The sequence below is a fragment of the Meleagris gallopavo genome, chromosome 2 (assembly GCF_000146605.3).
Source record: "Meleagris gallopavo isolate NT-WF06-2002-E0010 breed Aviagen turkey brand Nicholas breeding stock chromosome 2, Turkey_5.1, whole genome shotgun sequence".
NCBI classification, from domain to species: domain Eukaryota; kingdom Metazoa; phylum Chordata; class Aves; order Galliformes; family Phasianidae; genus Meleagris; species Meleagris gallopavo.
In genome coordinates this window covers 27,878,735-27,903,007 of record NC_015012.2, presented here as the reverse complement: position 1 = coordinate 27,903,007, position 24,273 = coordinate 27,878,735, and the positions used below count along the sequence as shown (strand labels likewise).

General features: G+C 38.2%; 1 protein-coding gene across 9 annotated transcripts in view; it reads right to left on the bottom strand.

The window, feature by feature from the left end:
* Nucleotides 1-8,364: 8,364 nt before the first annotated feature.
* CEP170 (centrosomal protein 170) overlaps nucleotides 8,365-24,273 on the bottom strand; it is a 54,974-nt gene continuing 39,065 nt past the window's right edge. For 4 of the 9 annotated variants that reach the window (XM_019612741.1, XM_019612739.1, XM_010706835.2 and 1 more), the window contains 6 exons: nucleotides 21,140-21,317; nucleotides 19,592-19,759; nucleotides 19,232-19,320; nucleotides 12,890-12,983; nucleotides 11,181-11,232; nucleotides 8,365-9,596 (listed from right to left, as the gene is read on the bottom strand). In XM_019612741.1, the coding sequence (XP_019468286.1) occupies nucleotides 9,310-9,596; nucleotides 11,181-11,232; nucleotides 12,890-12,983; nucleotides 19,232-19,320; nucleotides 19,592-19,759; nucleotides 21,140-21,317 (868 nt within the window). In that variant the 3' untranslated portion in view covers nucleotides 8,365-9,309. The other 5 variants (XM_019612737.1, XM_010706836.2, XM_019612738.1 and 2 more) reach the window with 4 other exon arrangements.

Genomic DNA, 24,273 nt, shown 5'->3' with positions numbered 1-24,273 from the left:
TTTTAAAAATGGGGAAAAAAAAATCGGAAGGAGCAGCCCAGAGAAGAATGAAAAAGAAACTGTGAAATATAAAAATCTCTCTTTCTTTCTTGCTCACCAGCTCTTAACAGTAATGAACTCTGCAATCCCATTTTCTGGTGGAAAGATCATGTCTGCTTGTTCCCACTGTGTTGTGCTTTGCTGGCCAGGCCAAACTGGACAAATGTGTGAGGAGATTGACGAGCAGCCATCACTCACATCAGCACTTCTGGAAATACAGCTGATGCTGTCTTCCCAATGGCTTTCTCTACACTCTTCAGTGGTTCCTCTCATTCCTCAGCTGATGCCCTCCTGAGGCTGCAGCTCAGTGTTCCCAAGCAGCACAGCTATGGAAGCTGTCAAAGGAAAACCAAGCATGATGTCCCTGAATGGTGAGTCTGAAAGGCAGCGCTGCTCAGTGGCCAAAGCCCAGGACTGCTGTGTTTGTAGGTGCTTCGAAACACTTCATGCGTGATATTTAAATACTTAAATGTATCAGGAGAACAGGGAAGACACTGCACAGAGATACAGTGTTAAACTTTAAAGCCTCAGAGGGCATATGTTTAAGTACAAAAATGACCCATCTCCTACCTGCACCTTCACATGGGTCTTTAAAGCAAGAATTATTCAAATTAAAACTCTGACCTGATAATATTTTTCTTTTAATCTTGAGAAACTTTGAAACGTAGAAGGATATTAAATTTGAGGATTAAAATGAATTTTGCCTGGACCACACACATACAGAGTGATTTCAAAGCAGGGAATATTCAAGATTTATTTCAACTAGTTTTTCTCCAGTCATTCCCTGTAAATAAATCTTGCAGTTTTAGCTCAGTCTGTAAAATGTCTTTCCTGAAGTGCAGCTATCTGACTTTCACTATCCTGATTTCCCATTTTTTTCTTCTGTTTGACTCCAAGCAATAGCATCTTGGCTTCTCCATCCTTCAGCATTATTTGTACATCTGGGCAAAAAACTTCTGTGCCTGAATCAACCCCCTGTTTTTTCTCGATCCTATTCAGCTGCCAAATGCCTTTATTTTATAATACTCCAAACTAAGCAACAGCACAGGACTGCTTCTGGCATCTCAGTGTAGCAATGGCCCTTCCCTCTCCCTTCCATGTTTTTGAACGAGCTCCAGGGATTGCACAAAGACCCTGGGGCATTTTCTTTAGTTGCTTCAAGCAACCTTGTTTAAGAAACATCACTTCACTGTTCCATCACTGAGTTGAACATCTGCCCTCATTTGTGCATTGCTGAATTTCACTCATTCTAGGAAACAGATGTAATCATTTACCGAAGCTTTCAAAAGTGTTCAAAATGTAATGAGGAAGCCCTGCACCTATTTTTATCCTGCAAATGAGGCATAGAGGAGGACTCACTCATTTCCGGAGTCCTGTTGGCATTCCACTCTTCTGTGTGTCCTGGACTTGTGTCCCTACCCCACAGTGCTGTACCCACAGCTGTGAGGCTGCCTCTGCCATGGCCACGAGGTCTGCAGGGCCATGGGAACAGCTCTGCCAACCGTCAGCTCCTGCACTCCTCACTGCTTCTGATTAGAGAATTAACGCGTGAGAAGAGTGACAAATGCCCCCTTGTCCACCTTCTCCTGGGGAAGGAGAGCCTCCACAGCACAGCCTGACTTTCCACCCAGGCAATCAGCTTCCACAGAAGATTTCTACACTTCAAGTTTCTTTGCAATGTGACTCATTAGTTATTAAAGTTCAGACTGGGAAAGCAGTAGCTGGTTTCACAGGTTTATATGAACATTTGGTAGAGACTGGTCCAATCAACATTTTAGTTACCTCAGATATTTTCAGGATTTGGAAATCTTCTAAAATTGCTTTCTGGGAAGTTTCTTTTTTCTTTTCTTTTCTTTTCCTTTTTTTTCTCTCATTTGATTTACTTGAGGAATTTCTGACCCCGACTGTAATGCACCTTTTTTATTTTCAATTGAGTCCACCTTGGTTCGGCAGTACCAGATCCCAACCTTGTTCCTCAGAAGCTCTGTTGCTAAAAGTAACAGCACTGCTTTGTCTTTGTCCTCTGCTTCTCAGAGCTCAGCACCAAGGTTTCTATCAGTGGGAAAAATCTTGTGCATTTTTTGCTGAAATTGTCATCACAGGAGAGAAGCAGAGAGCCAGAGCACGGGCACAGCTAGAGCCGGGCATAACTTGGCCACCTTGAAATGGTCATGGGTCCTTCTGCCTCTCATTTCTCATTTGAAAGAGGTGCTAATAAACATCATTCAGAACATGGGATCATCCACTTAGCTCTTAGTCATTCTAGACTCTTGAATAAAATGGAAACCTCAGCTGCAGTCCTTTCTAGTTGGCCTTTAACTTCATATAATTTGGTGGTAGTCATCCAGAAGAAATTAGGAAACTTGGTTATTTTTTTATCAGATTTAATGCGGGATGTGACCTCCCTCAAGACAACTTCAGCAGTTGAAGTCCTGATCAATAGCAGTTGAACTACAAAATCTTAGATGCTTCAGATATATTTTTGTTCCAAAAGTGATCATGTGCTCAATGCAGTACAATGCAGTACATCACCACATTTTTCCTTTCTCTTGAAAAGTTGATGGGAAGGTGACTGTCTTAAGATTTTTTCTGAGCAGTATACACTGCAATCTGCTTTCTGGTCCTGTTCTCCTGTAGATCTATAACATACAGGGGCAATGCAGCAATGACTGGTTACTCAGGACTGGAGCCCTTTTACAGAGCCTTCCTGCTGCATCTTGCCCTACAGGAAGACTCGTTTGTGTCCCACTCTATGGGTGTACAAAATGTTGTCTTTCATATATTGCTGATATTTTGGGGGCAATTGAACAAAAAACTTGTTTGGATGTCTTTCACTCTCTATTTCATCCTTCATTTTGTAACAGAGTCCTTATGTTAGAAAACTGAAACTAATGACTACCTCAGTGCTGCTGCAGCTCTGCAGATCTCACTGATAGTGCTTTGCTGGCAGCAAATCTCAAGACCCAGTTATCAATGGCTGAAAATTTCTATGATATGATCTCCCTTAGCCCATTAAATCTTGAGATTAAAAAAAAAGAACATCTTTTAATATATGCACATAAACATGCATAATTTGCATGGAGAATTACAGTACTTCTCTCGCATACAGACCATATAAATTCAAATTAAACTGATACATACCATAAAATCACAGACTATCCAGAGTTGGAAGGGATCCACAAGGATCATCGAGGCCATCTCCTGGCTTCACACAGGACCAGCCGTGTCCATCACGAATTCACCACCTGAAGAACATTTCCCTCCCTCCCTCTGATGAAGAACAAGCCTCTTCCAAAGACTCACCTCCTAATCTTATCTCCTTACTGCAGAGGCAGGCTCACAGAAATTGAGTTCCACAGAATTAGCTTTGAAAGAGCGGTTGTCCTCCAACTTCTTTTTCTCATCTTCCTTTTGCACAAGGCAGCACACCAGAACACTGACAAGCTGCGTTCCTTTTCTGTCAGAGTTTTTCCATCAGTCAAAGGGCACATCCCACACAGAGCTCGCATGGTAAGTGGTGCTGCCTGAGAGGTCACTCTGCTCTCAGATTGCCTACATGTGTCCTTGAACTGTAACTTTAGTGTCCAGGGACCCACCACACTGCCTCAGGCAGCAGGCGATGCCTCTCCCCTCAGCCGCCATGGTGCTCACAGCTGCACACCACACGGCCTTCAGTCGGCTCTGTGCGGCCTGCATCCAGCCAAGGCAGCCCCTGGAGGTGTCTTGCAGCCCAGCGAGGAGAAGTATTGGAGGAGTGCGAGCAAAGTGACCCCGATGGAGACACAGGTACCAGCTCTGTCACATCCACTGGGAGGCACAGGTCATGCAGGAATGCATAAATGATCCCCGCCTGACCAAGTGCTGCCATGTGTCACTCACTGAGATGTCAGCCCTGGCAACGCCTCGCCTCAGCACTCACAAGACAGCAAGTGCACTAACATTTTTCTTAGTCTGTTTTCTCATCTGTAAGACTGGGATGAAACTCTTTCCTCACAAGATTTTAGTAACTGAAAATATAGTTGTGAAGCAATTGGAAGAGCTCAGACAGAAGCCCCACAGTAGGGTTGATCTCCACCTCTTTGGCTTTAGCAGTGTCCTGCAGACCTGCAGGCAGTGCCAGCCTGTGAGATGAGCTGTGCCCAGCCCCAGCCCCACTGCCTGGAGGCTCCAGTAGGCGGGAAACAGCCGCGTTGATCCACAGCAGCTCCATGGCGTTCACACAGCTCCCAGTTCTCACTGCGCCCCTGTAGGGAAAAGCCTTATGAGAGCCGTCTTCTTACTGCAGGCAGAACAGCTCTTAGGCACTTCCAGCCACTAGCATTTCAGAAATTCATATTTAATCTTGTACTCCATGTCTATTTCCATACAAGCCCATGCGTTGTATGAATAGACATACGGAATGTATGTCTATTTGCACTTTTGTTTAAATCTTTATTATTCATTTATCTTTTTTTGTTAAAAAATAGTTTTCGTGAAAGGCGTCATGCTGCCACTAAACTGTTATTTTTTAATATAAGAAAAGATCTCTGTAGTCCTGACGGTGCTTTTAGCTACTCAGCAGGAACAAAAAGACCTATAAATCATAAAAATGTGTATTAATTTTTAAAACTGGTCTAAAAATGCTAGCCCTAAGGAATTGATGGGATAAGACTACCAGAACTTCACCAGATTACACAGTATTGTGAAGTGAGTGTGTACAGTTTTATCCCTGAAATGAACACCTATCCATCTCACCACCTCACCTCTATAGCTCTGCGTTGTTCAGCTTTCATTTCAGCGATGATCTCTGTGGATACACTGGTTCTCTAGACATGAGAGAAAGAGCACTGAAAATACCACTCAGGTGACCAAGGGCCCTAAATCCCTTCACACAGGCAGCTTGCTGTGAGATACGTGTTCTCACACGTGGCATCATTTTTAAAAGCGTAACATTTGGAAATACTGCCTTATGGCCCCATGTGAATATTCAGTAACTAGGAACTCCAGTTTTAATATAGCCTCCTGAAAAAGGGCATTTTGCAATACTGTCAAAAATTTTAAGAGTGCTTCTCGGTAAGAATGTCAACAGATCTCACAAAACAGCAACTGTCTGTGCAGTTGTCAGCCAAGGGAGGTGGGCACTGGGTTTATTTTTTTCTGGCTTCTCATTTACTGTTCACTCTGGTCTTGTTGGAACAGCTAAAGATCAAGATCAGTGAATGTGAACATAGATTTATGGTTTCTTATCCTATTTTAAAATATTTTCAGGGCTGCATAATTCCACTTGCTTCTTAAGTATATCCTCTCCTATAAAGCTAAATGAATGCGGAGAAAAGAATCTGAAAAGGAAATGCCTTGCTCCCAACCACTGTTGGTCGCCACTTGCAAGGGCAGGGCTGGGTAAGGTTTACCAAGAACAAAAATTATTCTCTTAAGGAGCTGGAGCAGCTTGAAATGCTGTTCCTTAGTGTTGGGCAACTGCACTTGGGCACTACTGCCAAGGCCAGTGTTGTCTGATATATTTAGTAACGAACAAGCACAGCTGAACTATCAGAACTATAACCTTGTCAGTGTCAACAGATGCGGTCTAAGTGAAGATGACATCTTTGTGCTACTTAAAATCTGATTATTTATCAGGATGAGGCTTAACGAACTTGGCTGGTGAGAGGGTAAGTTTCTTCCTTGCTGCTCCCTTCCAGTACAAAATACTTCTTGCCAGGCAGTGGCATCCTTAGCTTTACATTCCGTGTCACAGAATGCTTCACGTGTTCCTGCACGCTTTTTTTTTCTTGATTCCTCAAAACAGCAATTTCAGATCTTTTCTATGCTAGAAATCTTTCTGCTTGAAACTGCAAAGGCTTTTAGACAGGCATTACCCACATGAAATTCAGTCTTTGATACGAAGCAGCATTCTCTTCGGAGACTGAAAGAACAGGTAATTTTGGTCCGAAGTACACGCTTCTAGTGAAACACCATCTTACTCCTAGCAGGCCAGGTACACAGCTTGCACTCAGCTTCATTTCTGTATGCCACAACTAGATGTGATAGTCCTTAGAAGTATTCATTGGTTGTATCAGTGCGGGCCTGTAAGGGAGGAAGCTGGCATGCCAACCAGAATGGTGTGGTGTCCCTTTTCTCTGTGTGCTACGTGTCAAAAGGAAGCAGAGGACTGGAGCAAGCTAGCTGATTGCCCAAAGCATTTTGAACACTTCTCTGCATAACCTTTACCTAGAGAATACCAGATAGATGAAAATGCTACAAGGAAAATAAATGACAAACCACTAATGCTTGAGCAAATGAGGATTTGTGCTAGAGTATATTAATCCAGAAGTGCATTTCCTTTACTTTTGCGAATATTAAGGGAGGCTGGCAACAACTGAGGAAATGTGAATAGCGGCAGATGAAGTGGGGGAATATGAAAAAATCATGAGCATCTGTAAAGACTTTCTCAGTTGCTCAAGTCTCACTAAACCAACTGGGCATCCATCAACATCAGCAAAACTCTCCTACTCCCATACAGCTGAGTGCTATTGAGTTCTACTGTGTGCCACCAGTACAGGCTTGGTGACATCAAACTGAGGGCTAAAAGGAGTAAGAGGTAAGTAGAAGATCACAGTTCACCACTGCCAAGGCAAAGCAAAGCTCAATAACTCTGAAATGTGCAAGCTGGCAACGAATTCTGGGAACTTAACACTAATCTCTTAGTTTTGTTCTTGCACATAGCTAACTACAGAAAAGAAAATGCAGCGGCCTGAAGAAAAGTTCATAAAAAGTCCAAGCTGGGAGAAGAGGGGGAAAAAAAGGCATCAATCTGAAGCCAAATCAGAATGTGCGATGAAGTTTTCCAACATATGAAGCAATGGGAAAGCAGTCTGTAAAACATCAAATATTGCACCTGGCAGATACAGTAAAACTCACTTATTTTCATTCCACAAAGGGTAAACGATCACTATTTGGTGACTAAAACTCAGGATTATTTTCATTTCTAGTTTTGCAAACAACTATGAATTCAAATGTGGAAATGAACCCAAATAGAGGAAAGTGAGCCAGCACTGTCAGCACAGATTAAATAAAGCAGAAGTGGTAATAACACAACCTTTCCAGAAGAAGAGATGTTCATGAAAAACGACATTTTCTATTTCAGTAAAGGTAAAACAGAATGCAAGAAGACTGTGTGAACTTCTCAGCTTCGAATTACGTATTTACACATTTTTAAAGTTCCAGAAACACTTTATTTATTTAAAAATGGAGTTGTAAATGAATATAACAAAATAACATACATAATAAATGTAACAAAAATAAATAAGGAGAACATGTTCATATAAAATAAGAACATAGTAATGCAAAATGCTTATTACAGAACAGAAAGGTATAAACGCCTGAAAGAACACAAACAGAATCTTGCATGAAGAGCCTGCACCTCCAAGCCATCCTTGCCATCTCCTACTTCCCACTTGAGTCTGCAGAAAAATTATGTTCCCAAGCATTAAACAAAAGAAGGAATTATGGTGATGGTTTGGTACACACTGTTTCAATACCTAGCTCTAGTTTCTATTTGTTTTTGCCCTTCTGCACTTTCTAAAACTTTTCTTGTAGCCTCTGTAAACTAGTGTAGTTCAGGCTTCCACAGTTAGCTGGAGTAGAGCATATTGAGTCATACGTGAAGGCTGTTTGCTTTTAATTCTTTTTTAAAGAAAATATGAAATCCATTATACAACAGATTAGTGGTTTTGTTTTTACATCTCTACAAAAAAAGTTTTTGCGTTTTTATTAACTGGTCCAACTTTTACTGACTTCTGAAAGCCTGTACAATTTAAAAGTGTACAGAAAGTAGTTTCTTTTTAAACAAACGTCATATAGGATTATTGCTGAAATATTAAAGACCATTTCATAAAAGCTGCAAAACTGTATCTTCAACCTTAATATATAGAGACCGATGCAAACATAGGAAAATTCCAGTCTATTAGTTACATTTAACAGAAATAACATTCCTCCAAATTACAGTGTTCTGGAAATACAAAGTAATTTACTTTTATTTTTATTATTATTTCCAAATGTTAAGTTACTGGGACAACTTATAAGGAAAATAGCCTTATACAGGAAACTTTAAATAGACTTGCTTTTCAGTGGTATAAGCAAAATGTCTATGTTAGCAGTCATCTTCCAGAATCCTTTTAAATATGTAAGACAGAGACAGTTTTACGAGCAAGACTACAGGAAAATATACAGAAGCAAATTAAAATCATTTGCTTGGGAGTGCATCTATTGATGAAGGAAATTATGACAATTCTATGTCCGAAATCCCAAAGGAAATTTTACGTCTCATCGTTATTTCAAGGAATAGCCTTTTTTTTTTTCCAGAAGCTTATGTTGTATTTGAATTGGTGAGAGCCCATTTGCCTGAATATGCTTTAAAATGTCCCATGGATCTGTACGATTAAATTTGTTTTTTAGTTTCAACTAACGTTTGGGCAGAAATGAGATATGAGATACTTCAACTTTTATGAACATCAAAAAGACGTTTGAAGATCAAAAAGTGCCAAATAATCCTTTCAGAAAGTGGATTAAACCATTGCAGTGTTAATACAAGTATGGTATTATCAGTTTTCTATGTACACCAAAACACCGTTTGCTGTTTAATGATATCGATATGTTCACCTACCACTCCCAGCAAATCTTAGTGCAAACATAATACATGAAGTTTGTAAACCCCAAGACAATTTACGCAGCAACAAGGTTATACAAAACACAGAACTGTTTGAGATTCTCGGCACACAAGAATGAATGCTTTCTGAAATCCGTCTTACCTTTTGCAGTAATGTGTCACTGTAGCCAAAGATAACGTTTCCTATATAAATCACCTAAATCAGAATCGAATGTAACTGTTCAACAGTTCTGTACAAACTTTAGAGGAGGAGATCCATTAAATAGAGTAGCTTGGCAAAGAGATTTGGGGTTTCAGTAACATTAAATGTTAGACTGCTCACATGGCTTTTAAAAAGAAATTAATCTGTTAAGGGAAAACTGCCGATATAATAATTTCTTTGCAAAGCGCACAACCACAAAGGGCAAATCTGCCACAATCTGCTTTCCTACACTTGTATCTATGCATGTCCTTATGATTTGACAAGGATTTGTGTGACAAGCAAAGAATCACAGTTAAAGAAAACTGGTTTAATAAAACAACTGCTGTTTGACCAAGCCTTTTTTCTTTTAATTATAAAACCGATATTGTAATCCTTCCATTTCTAGACATTCCACACGAAGGGTGTTATTACCAACAGTGAGATGTCATTCATGCACAGTGGCGTCTTCCTCTTCACCGTCTGGGTTAAACCTATTGAAATGTATGCTGAAATCTGGCTCAGATTCAGCAGTCCCCAGTTCAGCTGCAGCAGGGCCGGCAGCAGGGTGGGAAGCCCGCGCCTCGGGCTGGCAGTTTGGCTGCACCTGGGGACGGGCGCTCTGGGAAACAGGACTGGACTTCTGCTTCGGCTGAGCTGGCACGATAGGGCCGGCAAATCCCAAGTTGCTCAGAGCATCCAAGGTGCCATCGGGGTCAATCATAGCATTAATAGCTAATTAAGCAATTAAGAGAAATGGAAGGGAAGGAGTAGAAACATAAAATATATTATTTCATGCACTGATAAAAAATGTTTATTCTTTTCACATATTAGCACCTCTGTCTAGAGTAAAAGCCTACAAACAATCTCACTACAGCACAGGGGCACACGTTTACTGCCCTGACACGCTATCTAGAGAGGTCTACTGCTTGCCAGGGGCCCGCATCAAGGATGTGACAGAGAGGCTGCCAGACCTTGTATGTTCCACAGACTATCTCCTGCTGCTGTTCCACATAGGCACCAGCGACACAGCTATCAGCAACTTGAAGAATATCCACTACAGGGACTACAAGGAGCTCGGAGCAGCAGTGAAGAACTCGGGAGCACAGGTAGTTTTCTCATAAATCCTCCAGTTCAGGGGAACAGGGAGGGAAAGGACCAACAGAATTAAGAAAATCAATAAATGGCTGAGAGTGGCACTGTGAACAGGGCTTTGGCTACTTATGTCATGGAACGAAGTTAGAGAAATTTGGTCTTCTGGGGGAGAATAGGGTTCATCTGTCAGACAAGGGGAAGACCATCATTGGCAGCAAGCTTCCCAATTTAATCAGGAGGGTTTTAAACTAGAGTTGCCAGGGGTGAGGATCCTCAAATCATTGTGATTTGAGGCTGACACTAGTAATGGATGCCCTGGGCTTGGAGTAGGATCACAGGCCAGTAAGACAGCCCCTCAAATATTGACAGGCATGTGTCATCAACCACCTTGCTAAGAATTTTGTTCCAGTGCTGTACCACTCTCCCAGTAGACAAGTTTTCCTAATGCCCAGTCTAAGCCTCCTCTGGAATGGCTTGGTGCCACTCCTGTGTGTCCTGTCATCAGTTTCCAGGGAGAAGAGATCAGTGCCCCCTTTTTAAAATATTCTCAATTATAAGTTGATTTTGATGAATGCAATATACGTCTAAGTAGCAGACTTTACCAACATAACACTTTTTGTTGTTGTTCATTTTTCAGATAAAAGCCTTTGAAAAATGAAAAACAAAGAAAAAAACATTCTATTTCATAGTCTGTGGATTCTGCAATTATGGAGAACAGATCCAGTAATGTGAAGGGAAGATGTCAAGAAATAATTCTAAATTTTCATTTTATGGTGTCAGATAAATTTTTTTAAAAAGGTTTCCTATAGACTGTGACCCCAGTGGATTCCTTATATTCAACTGTTCTACACATGAGGTTATTACTGATGCATTAATGTCGTGAGGATTTGCTAGCACCCACTCTTCAAAATTTACCCACATAAACGTGTCTATTAAGGAAGTTTCACAAATAATTATTTTGGGATTCCCTGGACTATTTCATTTTAAGTTAAGCTTTTTGTCACCCACATAAAAATATATCAGTATTCTGTTTTAATATATTTAATTCAGTGATGTTTCTTAACCAGATGTGTTAGTAATTATATGGTGTAATGTATGCAACTGATATTGTGATTGTATTTTCATAAGATGTGACATTTGTACTTGTTTCACGCTATATACATATAAATAAAAGAAACTGGAAACAGACAGCAATGACAGAGAAGAGTAAAAAAGGATCTGTACCTTGGAGCTGTTTCTCAACTCGTTTCAGTTCCTGTAAGATTGATGATATTTCCTAGGAAAGAAATAGATGTTCCAAAGCTCAAGGACTTGCTTCATTAAGGAAAAAGACATTCAAGCTGTGTATCAGTAGCAAATAAGTTTCCTCCCCAAATTCTGATATATGATATTTGTGTTATCCCTCCTTGCATTCAAAACACCCTTGTTGCGTGGGACAAGGCCATTTGCACCGTGGGTCCCAGTGCTCAGGATGGCCCTCTTGGAAATAAAGACTTGTTCTTGACTGTTCAATTTCCCAAATCAACAATGGCTCATTTTACCCCTTACTTATTTGCCTATGCTACTTTTTATCAAGCACTGACCAACAGACATCACAGTAGTGTAGAAACGAGGCAAACTGAAGGCAAATTTACAAAGAAAAGTTACAGTATAAGCCCAATATTAACGGGGTAGACAAGCTGATTCATAACCATGTTTAGATGTGAGTCAGAATAGTCAGCAAGATGACTGCACTGAGATTTTGTCTTCAATCAGTGGGCCACTGTGAGAATCTGCACTGTGCCAGCACCGGGTCCTCAGCACTCATTTGCCTTGAAGTGCCCTCTGAGCTGCGCTGCTTGCTAACACAGACACAGCCACAGCAACGCAGTCAAAAGGGCTACAATATGATCTAAAGTGTGGTGCAGTGAATAAGTATGTAAATCCTACAGCTGAAAGATCCTGTCTTAGAATACTGCTAATCTGACTGAGGAGAACAGAGAATTTCTGTGGGTGGCAAAGAAATGGATTATACCGGATTTTGCAAAGCCATTATCTTAAAGCAGATTCCTCATCTGAGCTGGAAATAAATGTACCAAGGTCAAAGCAAACAGCAACTGCAGTTGTCCTCTGGTAACTCCTCATAAGATTTTGTGGTTAAAAAAGAAAATCCAAACACTGCTTTAGTATGTATTTGAATGATACATTACTCTGAAAACTAAGCAGAAACTTAAAAATGAGTGCATAGATCAAGCAATTTTAAACAACATGAGATGCTTTAATGCATTGTAGGAAAAAAAAAAAAAGCAAAAAGCAAATCCTCACAAAAGCCTCAAAGGCCAAAATGTAGTGGGAAATAACACATGCTCCATTCCCTCACACTGCCACACAGTCTGGTCATGAAGCAGCTGTAATTAGGCACAGCCAGAATGCTACACAAACTCTACCTGTAGTTGGTACCCTACAGTTATTACTTCAGAACAATATTTAGATTACGCAGATTACAAGAGTGCTTTTATTACAGTATGTCTACAAATTTATTTTATTCCCATATATTAAAATATAAATATTTCTTTAAATATGAGAAAACAGTAGGTAAAGTAGCATTAAAATTGTAAAACAACTTTATTTGAAAGAAACCAGCAATCAAACTGATGGTTATTACCTTCTTTTAAATAATAGCGCCCAATGGAGTCTGTATACAGTTTGTATCCTTTTACATTATTCTTTATCTGAGAAATCCCTCAGAACAGTTACTTAGGAGAGGTTCTAAGATAGCAAGTCTTCGTAATCATTTAAAAAGATTGAGTTCTTTATTGAAATAGATACTGTCAAAGTGAAACCTTTTACAGATGTTAGCATCATCAGTGAAAATAGCATTTTCTTCTACTTATTATTTAGAAATTAGATGAGAAAAAGGCTTATTCTACCCCAGAAAAGATAACTATTCATACCATACTTGATGTTTTCACAATAGGAACTTCACTTTCTGCTCGTAACTTGTTTTCAATTTCATCCCAATTTCTGTCTTTGTCCTTAAATAATATTCTAAAAGAAGGAAATACAAGGATAGTATGTTTAGAAGTAAACAAACTAAAACATAAAGATTAGATACCAGATACAAGAAAGCAATGTAGTGAGCACTAAATAAAACTGAAATCTAAAATAGTGAAAACAGGCAGAAACCCAAGATTGAATCTTCTGAGTAGCATACAAAGGTTCAGCAAAATCCGTATTTACAATAAAATGCCAGTTAGGTAGCTACATACTACATTATGGTGTTGAAAAGTTACAGTTTATTCTTTCCTTCAACACAAGATTTATTTATTTCATAATCCAACTATTTAATAGCAGAATTCCCTGTTAATGTTGTATTTTGCAATAACAGCAAAATACACGAGAATTTAACACTGATAAATTCAACTTTTATATTTGTTTTTTATATTAATTTGGTGACAAATAAAACATTTTTGGAAATACAGCCCACAGGATATAATTTTTTTTCAAGCAATGGAGTATTACATGTTTAAAAAAGTCACTTCTAGTATATGTAAAATTCCAAAGCATATTATAAGATTTGAGGAAGCTTTTTGCTTGCTTGTTTCTGCCTTGCTCCCCTGCTGTGATAAATATTTTTTGTGAAATTGCAGTACCATAAAAATCATGTAAATTGTGTATAATTACACTACTGAAAACATGGAATCGGTGGATATTTAAGGGTATTATTTTTTCCTTATTTTAAGTAACATCATAATAATATTAGAGCTTTATATTATAAATCAATTTCTTCTTTAATTGCAATAATTAGGTATTAACTCCAGTTCGAAATGTGACTAGCAAACATTAATGGTATTTCAGACTTTAAGAATAAGGACAGCTGTACTAAAACTGCTAAGCAAAGACTGCCAAGCAAACAAGAAAACCATTTTAACATCATAACATAACAGTAGTACACTTTAAAGGCATTACTGCTATTGGTGGGACTCTAAGAAAATAACTTTTTAAGAGGGAAATTCACAATACTTTGCATCTCAGAGTCTTCATTTAGCAGTAAACATCGTTAATAGAAAAATATAGAAATTAGAGTGACATTGCTTGTTTTTCCATTTACCTTGTTCATATTAGACTAAAACCCTCCATATATTCATTTATATGCCTTGATGTACGTGGTGCTTTCAACCTTCCTGTCTTTCAGAAATGATATTAGTTCTCTAACAATCTAAATACTTTACATTTCAGAAGTTATTTAAAAAAAATAGCAAAAATCCTTAAAATTTATTTAAAATGTTATTATTCCCGCTATAAAGTAGACTGGTCAATCTGTTTTTCCTATAATTTTAGGAAGCCTACTTTATTTTTTCAATTTTTTTTTTCAGTTCTGCATTTAATACATGTTAATCTCTTTTGAGTAGCATGACTGTCTCCCTTGCTCCTCCTTCTTTTAACCATACTGAAAGAACGTATTTTATAGATGACTGCGTGCTTCTGCTCCTGCCTTTCCCAGTCTTACTTTCTGTGGCAAATCTGCCTAACCATTCATATTTGATTGTGCTCTGTCCCTGTTTCTCTTTTGCTACATACTGCAGGATGCACAGAAAACTGCAGAGACAGATGAGTGGTGCTTGTATTGAGCAGATTGACTTGCCTAGATTTTGCTTGACTGCACAGGTTCTTACCTGCTTGCTGTAAGGAAAGCCAATAATACAGCATTTGCATTACACAGTACAGATAAAACTCTGAAGGTCCTGTCATTGAAATTCATACTTGCATCTCTTCATAATCTCCAAAAATTCCTGCAAACTCGTATGTTATATAAAGATAGAAAAGCAAAAAAAAAAACCTGCATACGTGCTTCCCGAGAATTACACCAGAGTAATTCATTAGCAAAGAACTGGATGCAAGATACACAATTTTCCATTACAATGTCATTTTGTGTATATTAGTGAGTAAAAACAAAACTGATTAAACACAGCAATGAATAAATTATAAAAAGGAGCTTAGCCAAGCCAAACTATGACCTTATCCTGAAGAAAAACAGATCTATAGAAGGGGTTTTGTGAAAGGAAAGAATTGGACACTTGAATCTGTTTCAAGTTGAACTCAGTATACTAGGACCTGGAGAAAAATAAAAACAGCTTCACCAGTTTTGAGAGAATTTAGCCAAAGAATAAAGCTCCAAAAGCTTCTCTCAATCCTATATCTTAATATAAAGTAGGAATGATCATAGAATCAGAGACTACGAGCATGGACTCTCCTGGCTTCACACAGGACCAGCCACGTCTTCAGAAATTCACCACCTGAAGAACATTTCCCTCCCTCCCTCTGATGAAGAACAAGCCTCTTCCAAAGACTCACCTCCTAATCTTATCTCCTGACTGCAGAGGCAGGCTCACAGAAATTGAGTACAGTCCCACAGAATTAGCTTTGAAAGACTGTTCGTCCCCCAACTCCTTTTTCTCATCTTCCTTTTGCCCAAGGCAGCCCACCAGAACACTGACAAGCTGCGTTCCTTTTCTGTCAGAGTTTTTCCATCAGCCAAAGGGCACATCCCACATAGAGCTGGGATGGCATGTGTTGCTATCTGAGAGGTCACTCTGCTCTCAGATCACATATGTGAGTCCTAGACTTGTACCTTAGTGTTCGCAGACCTGCCATCCAGCTCCAGGCAGCAGGAGATGCCACAAATCCTGGGCCTGGACAGGCTGGTGCAGCACGACACCTCTTCCCTCAGCTGCAATGGTGCCTGCAGCTGTGGCTGCACAATGGGTGCCCCTGTGCTGACAGAACTCCGTGCAAGTCAGAACATTACGTTCAAATTGGAAAACAGGAATGGCAGCTCCAATGAAATGAGAAGAAGTTAGCCAAGCAAAAAGACATGTATTTCCCCTTCTCACACACATTTCTTTTCATGACTGAGTTCTGCTCATTATAATTTCTGACACATCTTCTTGTCAAGAATGATTGAAAATATTTATGTTATTAATACTTTAGCCAAAGCGAAACTGGTATTTTCAGTAAAACTAGCTACTGCAACTAAAATACTACAAGAAGAAGCATTCACATTTACAGAAAACATTTATTTGTCCACTTGGACTCAGACAGAATGGATGTCATTTTTCAGTACGTATGGTGGAATCTGTAATTGCTGTAACTGTCCCATACTGTCTCCACTCTTGTGAGATGAGGTTATATTGGTGAACAAAGAAACTTGAGGGAGGACTTCAACAACACAGTCAGGCACACCTCTAAAACTTCCTCATCTCCTTTCATGGTCAAATACTCTGGAATTGTACACAAACGTTAGCTTGACAAATCCTGATTGATTCTCATCATATGTATTCCAGGAAGAAATTTTAAACAGCTTAGCTCCAGGGAAATAAATAGAAGCATAGCAGTCTATTGACCTTACTACAGAATTTATCTTAACTTTGTTTTGATGTACATAAAACTCACTGCTCCCTTACATGCTCACTAAAAAACAATTCTACAACTATTGTGTTTTTCTAATTCAAAATACCAGTGACATTACGAAAAATGTCATATTATTCAAATCCATTCTGAGTAGCAGGTAAAGAAAGTTTTGATCACAGCTCTGAGGAATATGCTAAAGAAAGTTCTCCAATGAACATATTTTTACAGAAATAACGTAATGCTGTTCTCTTTAAGTTTACACATAATGTTTATCCACATCCTCATATGTATCTTGCCATAAATAATTATAGCATTATTGCATTAATTACAATGTAGTATTACGTAGCCATTAAGCTCAGAAAGTTTAGCAAAAAAATATAAGATGATATTACTGTTTCTCAGAATGCATTTGCATATGTAGATTTGTTTAGGTTCGTTATAAGGTACTCTCAGATTTTTGTGTTAAATAAACTACAACTGTACTGGCAAAATATTTACAGAACTTCTAAGCATCAAGAAAAATCTACAAAAAAGAGTAGAGCATCTATTATCTACTGCTTTTACAGCATTTTAAGATATATATCATTCCACAAGCCTACCATAAAAAAAGTCAATCAACAAGTAAGATTCTTGCTCCGGTGATGCAGCTTTAAAAGGAAAAAAATATATACTGGTAAGCAGGGCTCCCCATGGATGTCACTGTATTTTCCCAAAGAATTACACTGAAGATAAAAATGTATGTAATATTTTTGTAATGCTTCTATTTACAGTATGTTTAATGTCTTTTAGAAATAATTCCAAATAATGATCAGACTTAGTTATCTCTTTGGAAGAGTTTATTTGCTCATTTTTTGAGATGAGCTATTCAAGTAAATGGTACAGTGAACTCAAAGGTAGATTAATATTGAATAAGTTATGAATTTCTATGTAATTTATATTAAGTTCTGCACGTTAAAGTCAAATTCTTAATTTGACACAGTGCTCTGGGTTTATCCAGGCAGGTGGCTCAGCCACACAGCCGTACCATCACTCCCCACTCTCAATGTGATGAGGGAGAGAACTGGGGGTTGGGGGGAAAAATAGAAGATATTACATATTTTTTTAAATATCAAATCTCAAGTTGAGCTAAAAACTATTTTTCAAGACAAAAATAGGAAACAATAGAGAAATAATAGCAATGACAATAATATGTATATAATATATGTATATATTTACAAAAAAAGAGATACAATTGCTCACTGCCTGCTGATCAATGACCAACCAGTCCCCAAGCAGTGGCATTTCCCCTCAGTCAACTCCACCCACCCTCTGTATCATTGTTCCACATGGTGTCATATGGTATGGAATATCAGTTTGGTCAGCTGTCCTGGTTCCGTCTCCTCCCTGCTTCTTGCGCACATCTCCCCCAGTCCTGTTACTAGCAAGACAATGTGGGAAGCTGAAACAGCCTTAGATCTGCACAGCACTGCTCAGCAACAACTACAACATTAATATCTTATCACCATTGTTTTTCTCCTAAAGCTAATACATAGCATCATAAGCAGAAACTATGAAGAAAATCAATTTTGTGCTGGCTGAAACCAGGAGAATATCAGCTTCTTACACTATCCCGCCAGTGAGAGAACTAGGGCTATAGTTACATGAGAACCTGGGAGGGGACAGAACCAGGATACAGAGTTTTTGAGAGCAACTGTATTCTAAACCTATGTTTCAAAAATTCATTTACAAATGAAATTGACATGGTAAAAGATACTTCTGTACTTTCCCTAAAGATATCTAAACAAATAACATCATACATAAAGTTATGTGTCTTGAGAAAACCAAGGAGTGTTTTCCAGTATTATAATCCTCCAGCCTCAAAAGGGAAACATGGAAAGACAAGCAAGATGAATGTCAGTCTGGAAACACATACTGAGATGGTGGAAATACCATGCTCACAAATGTTACTGGTAACCACTGGTAAAAATAGAACAGACTTACAAATATCCAAGATTTCAATATGGGGCACTTCCTAGCCAAACCGATCAATTACAGACCTAGTATGTTCTCACACTCAAAAAAATTGTATTAAGTTCAGCCAAGTGTCTTTTCTTTTTAATATACACAATTTTTAAATTATTAGCTACAGTAAGACACGAAGGAAGGACATGTAAATTAAACAACACTGAACTTTGCATTTAGAATTTTCATTTCCTCTTGTCAAATAAAATGGTCACCAAATGTTACTGAAGTTAAATGCAGCTGTTGATAGAGAAACAAGTTACCATTTTTGATAGGTCTGGACTTCCTGTTAGCTACCATGACATTTGTGGCAGGAACCTAGCTATCTAAGCAGGACTTTGTAATTAAAAATAACAGATGTCATCATCTGTTATTTTAGTTATTGTCTCCAGAGTAAGTTCTTTTTCAGAAGGATTTAATGAAACTGTTCTCCTCTCTCCAATTGTTTTTCTTCCTAAAATGGTTGATCTCTACATCAGCTTGGCAAATATACAATTCAGCAAAGTTTTAATCTTATTTTTAAATTAAGGGAGTTTTCTGCAGAAGTAATGCAGATTTTGTACAGCATTTACATGCTTTGGAACAGCTCTTCTGCTGGACATATGTTGGATGTCTATGCAAATGTTGCTAATATTTATCTTCATACAATAGGAAACACATACAAATAATAACAGAAAAACAATTAATTTGAAATCTCCTTGAATAGTAAAAAAAAACCAACAAAACAAAACAAAAAAAAACCCCACCAACATTGTTTTTTCAAATCACAAGCTGCTACTAAATGCATTTGCTCTATTTGAATTACATACATCTCCTACTAGCAGGAATGTCAATGTGAGCAGAACATTTTCAGAAATAACAATAACTTTAAAAAGAAAACCCACCTGATTTTGCCAGCTGTTTTGTCTATGGATTGTCTTATTTTGCGAGAAAACTGGAAGACTGAGGACAACAGCAAACTATCCCCCATAACCTGAAATAAGTTTTAAATAGAATTAAACATAAACAATTCCATACATTTTCCATTTTTTTTAACCTTAAAAAAATATTACTTATGTTCTAATTACTATCCCAGACAAGTGATCATACTAAAACATTTTGCAAATTAAATAAGTAATTTTTTCCAGTATTTATGCTACTGGTATAGGTAGGAATGAAAGGATAGTGTAGAATGCTAAGCAGAGAGATGATTATGAAAAACTGAAATAGAAACATTACCGTAGAGAAATTTCTTTTGTACTTACTTCATCTCTGCTCCAAGTCCTTCTTCGGGTAATTGTTGGGGGATCCATGGCATTTGGTAGCTGAGGTCTAGCATCATTAGGTTGACCATTCCCCTCTGGTGGTTTGGCATGCACTAGTGGAGGGATTTTTCTAAAATTGAGACTTTCATCAAATACTCGGTCAACCAACTGGAGAGTAAAAGAAAAATGCAGTTTATTAAACCAATTGGATATGTGCAAAATGAGACTAATCTTTTCTCCTTTTCAGGCAGCTTTGAAGAAGCTTATCAAATACAAGTCACTCTTCTTCTGTTGTATTCTGTTGTATAGCGTGATGCCACATTCAAATATAGCAATACTTTGTAAAGTGAATATCTTTTTTTCAAACAGTAGATTTACATGGCAACAGAAAAAGGTTACCCCACAGAAATTTCGTTTACATACATGTAGCATGGATAATTACCTACAAATTGGCACCGGAAATTTATTCCTTTAATTAAAGGAATATATATGTGTGAGATTAGGTACAGTGCAATCAAATTTAGATTTTTCCCTATTAGTCATAGAGTTACAGAAACACCTATGCCTACTTAAAGGAAAGACTGCCACCTGCAGTAGCATGTACAACTGTACAGCATTTTTTAAAGAAAATAAACTGTAGTATAAAATCAGAGCAATCTGACTACATCTGAGAAAATGAGCACTATTTGCTGAAGTTTAGTTATCAACCTATAAGAATTAAAGATAAATTCTGTGTGAATGTAGTCATATTTTTTTTTCCTGGGTACACAACTCACAAGTTTGTCACTGTTTATATCTTTTTTTCCACAGAAAAAGACAGTATTATACTAAACACGGTCAACTAATTATTAACCAAACTTTACGTACACAAAAAATGAATAAACGCATTTTGAAAGGACTAATATGAATTTAAAAATGCAGTAAACATTAGGGTGAATTGTAATATGGAAGAAAGTGATGATTTACGTTCAGATTAACATGTATACCAGCATTAGAACTTGTGATGGTTACTAAAAGAAGTTAGTCAGTATATTCAAGCACACCAGATATAGTCAAAGAAAATAAGAATTAATACAAGCACAATGCAAACTTATTTCAAGGCAGTTTTTACAACATTATTAGGAAAGAAAATGTGAAGTTATTGTTAGCTGATGGTGCCTAAGCATTTCAGTTTTCAGAAGAAGAAACTTCAATATTACCTGTGAAAAGAGGGGCTTTTTTTAATAGCTACATAAAGTATTAAATGTATACATATATATATATTCCTGCATACTTTCAAATGCACTTAGATACTACCCAACAGTATCTAAGGCTAAGGACAAGAAGGAAACAAATAATCATCCTGTCCTATGCTTTGTGGAAAAAAAGAGACAGACAGAGATAGTATGCATTTCTGTAGTTTTTTACAATTTCTGGGTAGTTTATCAGAACGTAAAAGAACTTTAAATTAAAAATGAAAGTAGAGATTATGCATACAGGTTGGGTGGAAATAACTAAAAAAGGCTATGCAAAATGCTAAAAGCAAAAGAAATAAAGAAAAGAAAGAACCTTATGCATTTCTCCATGAAGATCTCCTACCTCTTCTCTAGTGTCTATGGCAGAGCCAGGGGTGGTGGCAGCAGTGCTTACTGTGGTACTGGGGGCAGTGCCTGATGAAGTCACTGAATCTATTTCTCCTGCTACATCGTTGATCTCCCGTGCGATGAGAGCCAGATCTTGACTGATCCTAGTAATAAAGACAGCATTACACTCTTGTCTACAAATACAAACAGAGCAGTAGAGCCCAGCCTGCAGCCTTTCAGATGATGTTCCAGTTTTTGATGGTAGCTGTGTTATGAGAAGGAGCATGGTTTTCAGAACAGAAAGCGTACGTATAGAAATACAACAGGAAATTCTTAACTGAAGCTCTTAATAATATGCCTTTATAAAAGAAGATGGTAGAAAGCAATCTCAAGAGAGTATCCTTGTTTTCTTCCTAGGATTCCCAGGCAGACGTGTGCAACACATTTAAGTTCAACATAGGATACACTGGAAATACTGTGAAAATACTGCACAGATGTCCCATGAAGACGCCTTTAATTTATATTTCATCTTATCTACTTGCAAAGAACTTCTGCAAGACCTCTTACTATCCAGCAGCCTTGCAGCTTGCTCAGACTGAACTGCTTACATGTCTAAAATTAATGACCAATACCTTAAATCCCCAAATTTAAACAAGAAAAGCTTGCCATTTGGAAAAACAAATGTATGATGGCATTATACAAATACATTCAACTTCTCAGCTGAAGGTTCTTTTGACTAATTGCTATTTGAAGAGCTCTGAACTACTGCTGTCTCTCTCTGCACTTGCCTTTTTCTTTCTTCCACATCACAACGTAGCTCTGCTCTGCATTTTGCTCAGCAGAACAGAATCATATGAAGGGAGCTTCCCTAGCTTTTCTTGCATCTCTCTTTCCCCAGGAGGCTCCAAAAGACATTTAAAAAATCTATTTTCCAAGTTTATTAACATTTGTTAATTGTAGAGTCTGTGAAAAGTGTAAGCTGGATCATTCTTTGAAGACCAATTTAAAGAACATGACGGTAACATGGAAAAAACAAAATGCTTGTCATATAATCTCAACTTTTAACTTAACACTTCCCTAATCTGATCAGTCATTCAATTGATCTTAACAAAAATCAACCCTCTCTTTCCTGTCCCCTCAAATCTTTTGCAAATACACTGTTAAAACGTGTAACCGATGACTGGCAAGCATAAATCAATAAGGAAGAAAAATAAATAAGAATAATAATAAAGAAATGCAACTGCAGAAGTGAAGGAAGCTAACAAAATTAGTGAACTATTCCACTTCTCTTCAGTTGGCAGACTTGTATGCATTCTCCCATAATATACCAATTACCCTGTTCACCCATTCACTTCTACACTTAAAAGTGACCTATTTTAGTAGAGTGGATGCAAATTCAAATAAAAATAAATAAATCTTTACTCACAGAATTCTGTAAGAGTTGAATATTTTCATAGATGTACATGTGTGTATAAATACACATATATGCACAAATATAAATATACAACATTTCCAATGCTAAAGTACTTGCCTTCACCTGCATTCAGGAGGACACAATATCACCTAAGCTACAATATGGAAATTACACCTTTGAAGTTTCTAAGCCTTATACATTTCTGATTTTAATCACACCTTCTTCATATGCCTGTTATTAAATTATAATTAAATTCATAACCTGTTAGTTCAAGGTGCTTCTCACACTTACCAAGGCTGCCTTAAGTATTTTCCCTTTTCACAGACTACACTAGAAGAAAATGTTGAAAAATATTATCAAGAAGATGGGAAAAAAAGAAATAGTTACTTAAACTAAGCAACGCAGTGCTTCACAGCTGTGAGACCACAGCGTAAGATAAATTAAACAAACAAACAACACTTTTCTTGTTTACCCTTCCAAACTAAGTTCTGTGAAAATGTTCAAAACTTGAATACTCACATCTAAGTTTTAAATAGGATTTAAATACTTACACTGTTTAATTTACTTTGAACAAGCTACTTTCATTGCCTAGGTATTGTATGATAGGGGAATAATTAGTTACTAGAATGTAGAAGTGACTGCCTTTTCCATGGCTCACTTGAAGCACAGTGCTAATGGCAATAATGCAGAAATTGCAACACTAATCTCAGGAACTCACAAGAAATTACTTTTTGATGAATACATGTGATTTTAGAATCACAGAATCATAGAATCACCAAGGTTGGAAAAGACCTAAAAGATCATCCAGTCCAACCGTTCACCTATTACCAATAGCTCCTACCAAACCATGTCCCTCAACACAACATCCAGTCTTTCTTTGAACACCCCCCAGGGTCGGTGACTCCACCACCTCCCTGGGCAGTCCATTCCAGTGCCTGACCACCCTTTCTAAAAAGTAATACTTCCTAATGTCCAGCTTGAATCTCCCCTGCCGTAGTTTGAAACCATTCCCTCTTGTCCTATCACTAATGACGAGAGAAGAGGCCGATCCCCAGCTCACTACAACCTCCCTTCAGGAAGTTATAGAGAGCAATGAGGTCTCCCCTGAGCCTCCTCTTCTCCAGGCTGAACATTCCCAGCTCCTTCAGCCTCTCCTCATACGGCCTGTGCTCCAGACCCCTCACCAGCTTTGTTGCCCTCCTTTGAACACGTTTCAGGGCCTCAATGTCTTTCTTGCAGTGAGGGGCCCAAAACTGGACACAGTACTCGAGGTGTGGCCTCACTAGTGCTGAGTACAGGGGAACAATCACCTCTCTGCTCCTGCTGGCAACACTGTTTCTGATGCAAGCTAGGATGCCATTGGCCTTCTTGGCCACTTGGGCACACTGTCGGCTCATGTTCAGCCGAGTATCAATCAATACCCCCAGGTCCATTTCCTCTGCGCAGTCCTCCAGCCACACCGCCCCAAGCCTGTAGCATCGCCTGGGGTTGTTGTAGCCGAAGTGCAGGACCCAAGATCACATGATCACATGATATCTAACATGGTCTCTCAGAATTACTTCCTCTCTGACACTTATGCACTCATCTGAAATTCTATCTCACTATCAATGCAAATGTAATACAAAATCAGATATAATTCAAATATACCTCAAGAAATATACCACTAGCAACCAACAGTTCCACACAAAGTTCTTCTCTGCAAGTCC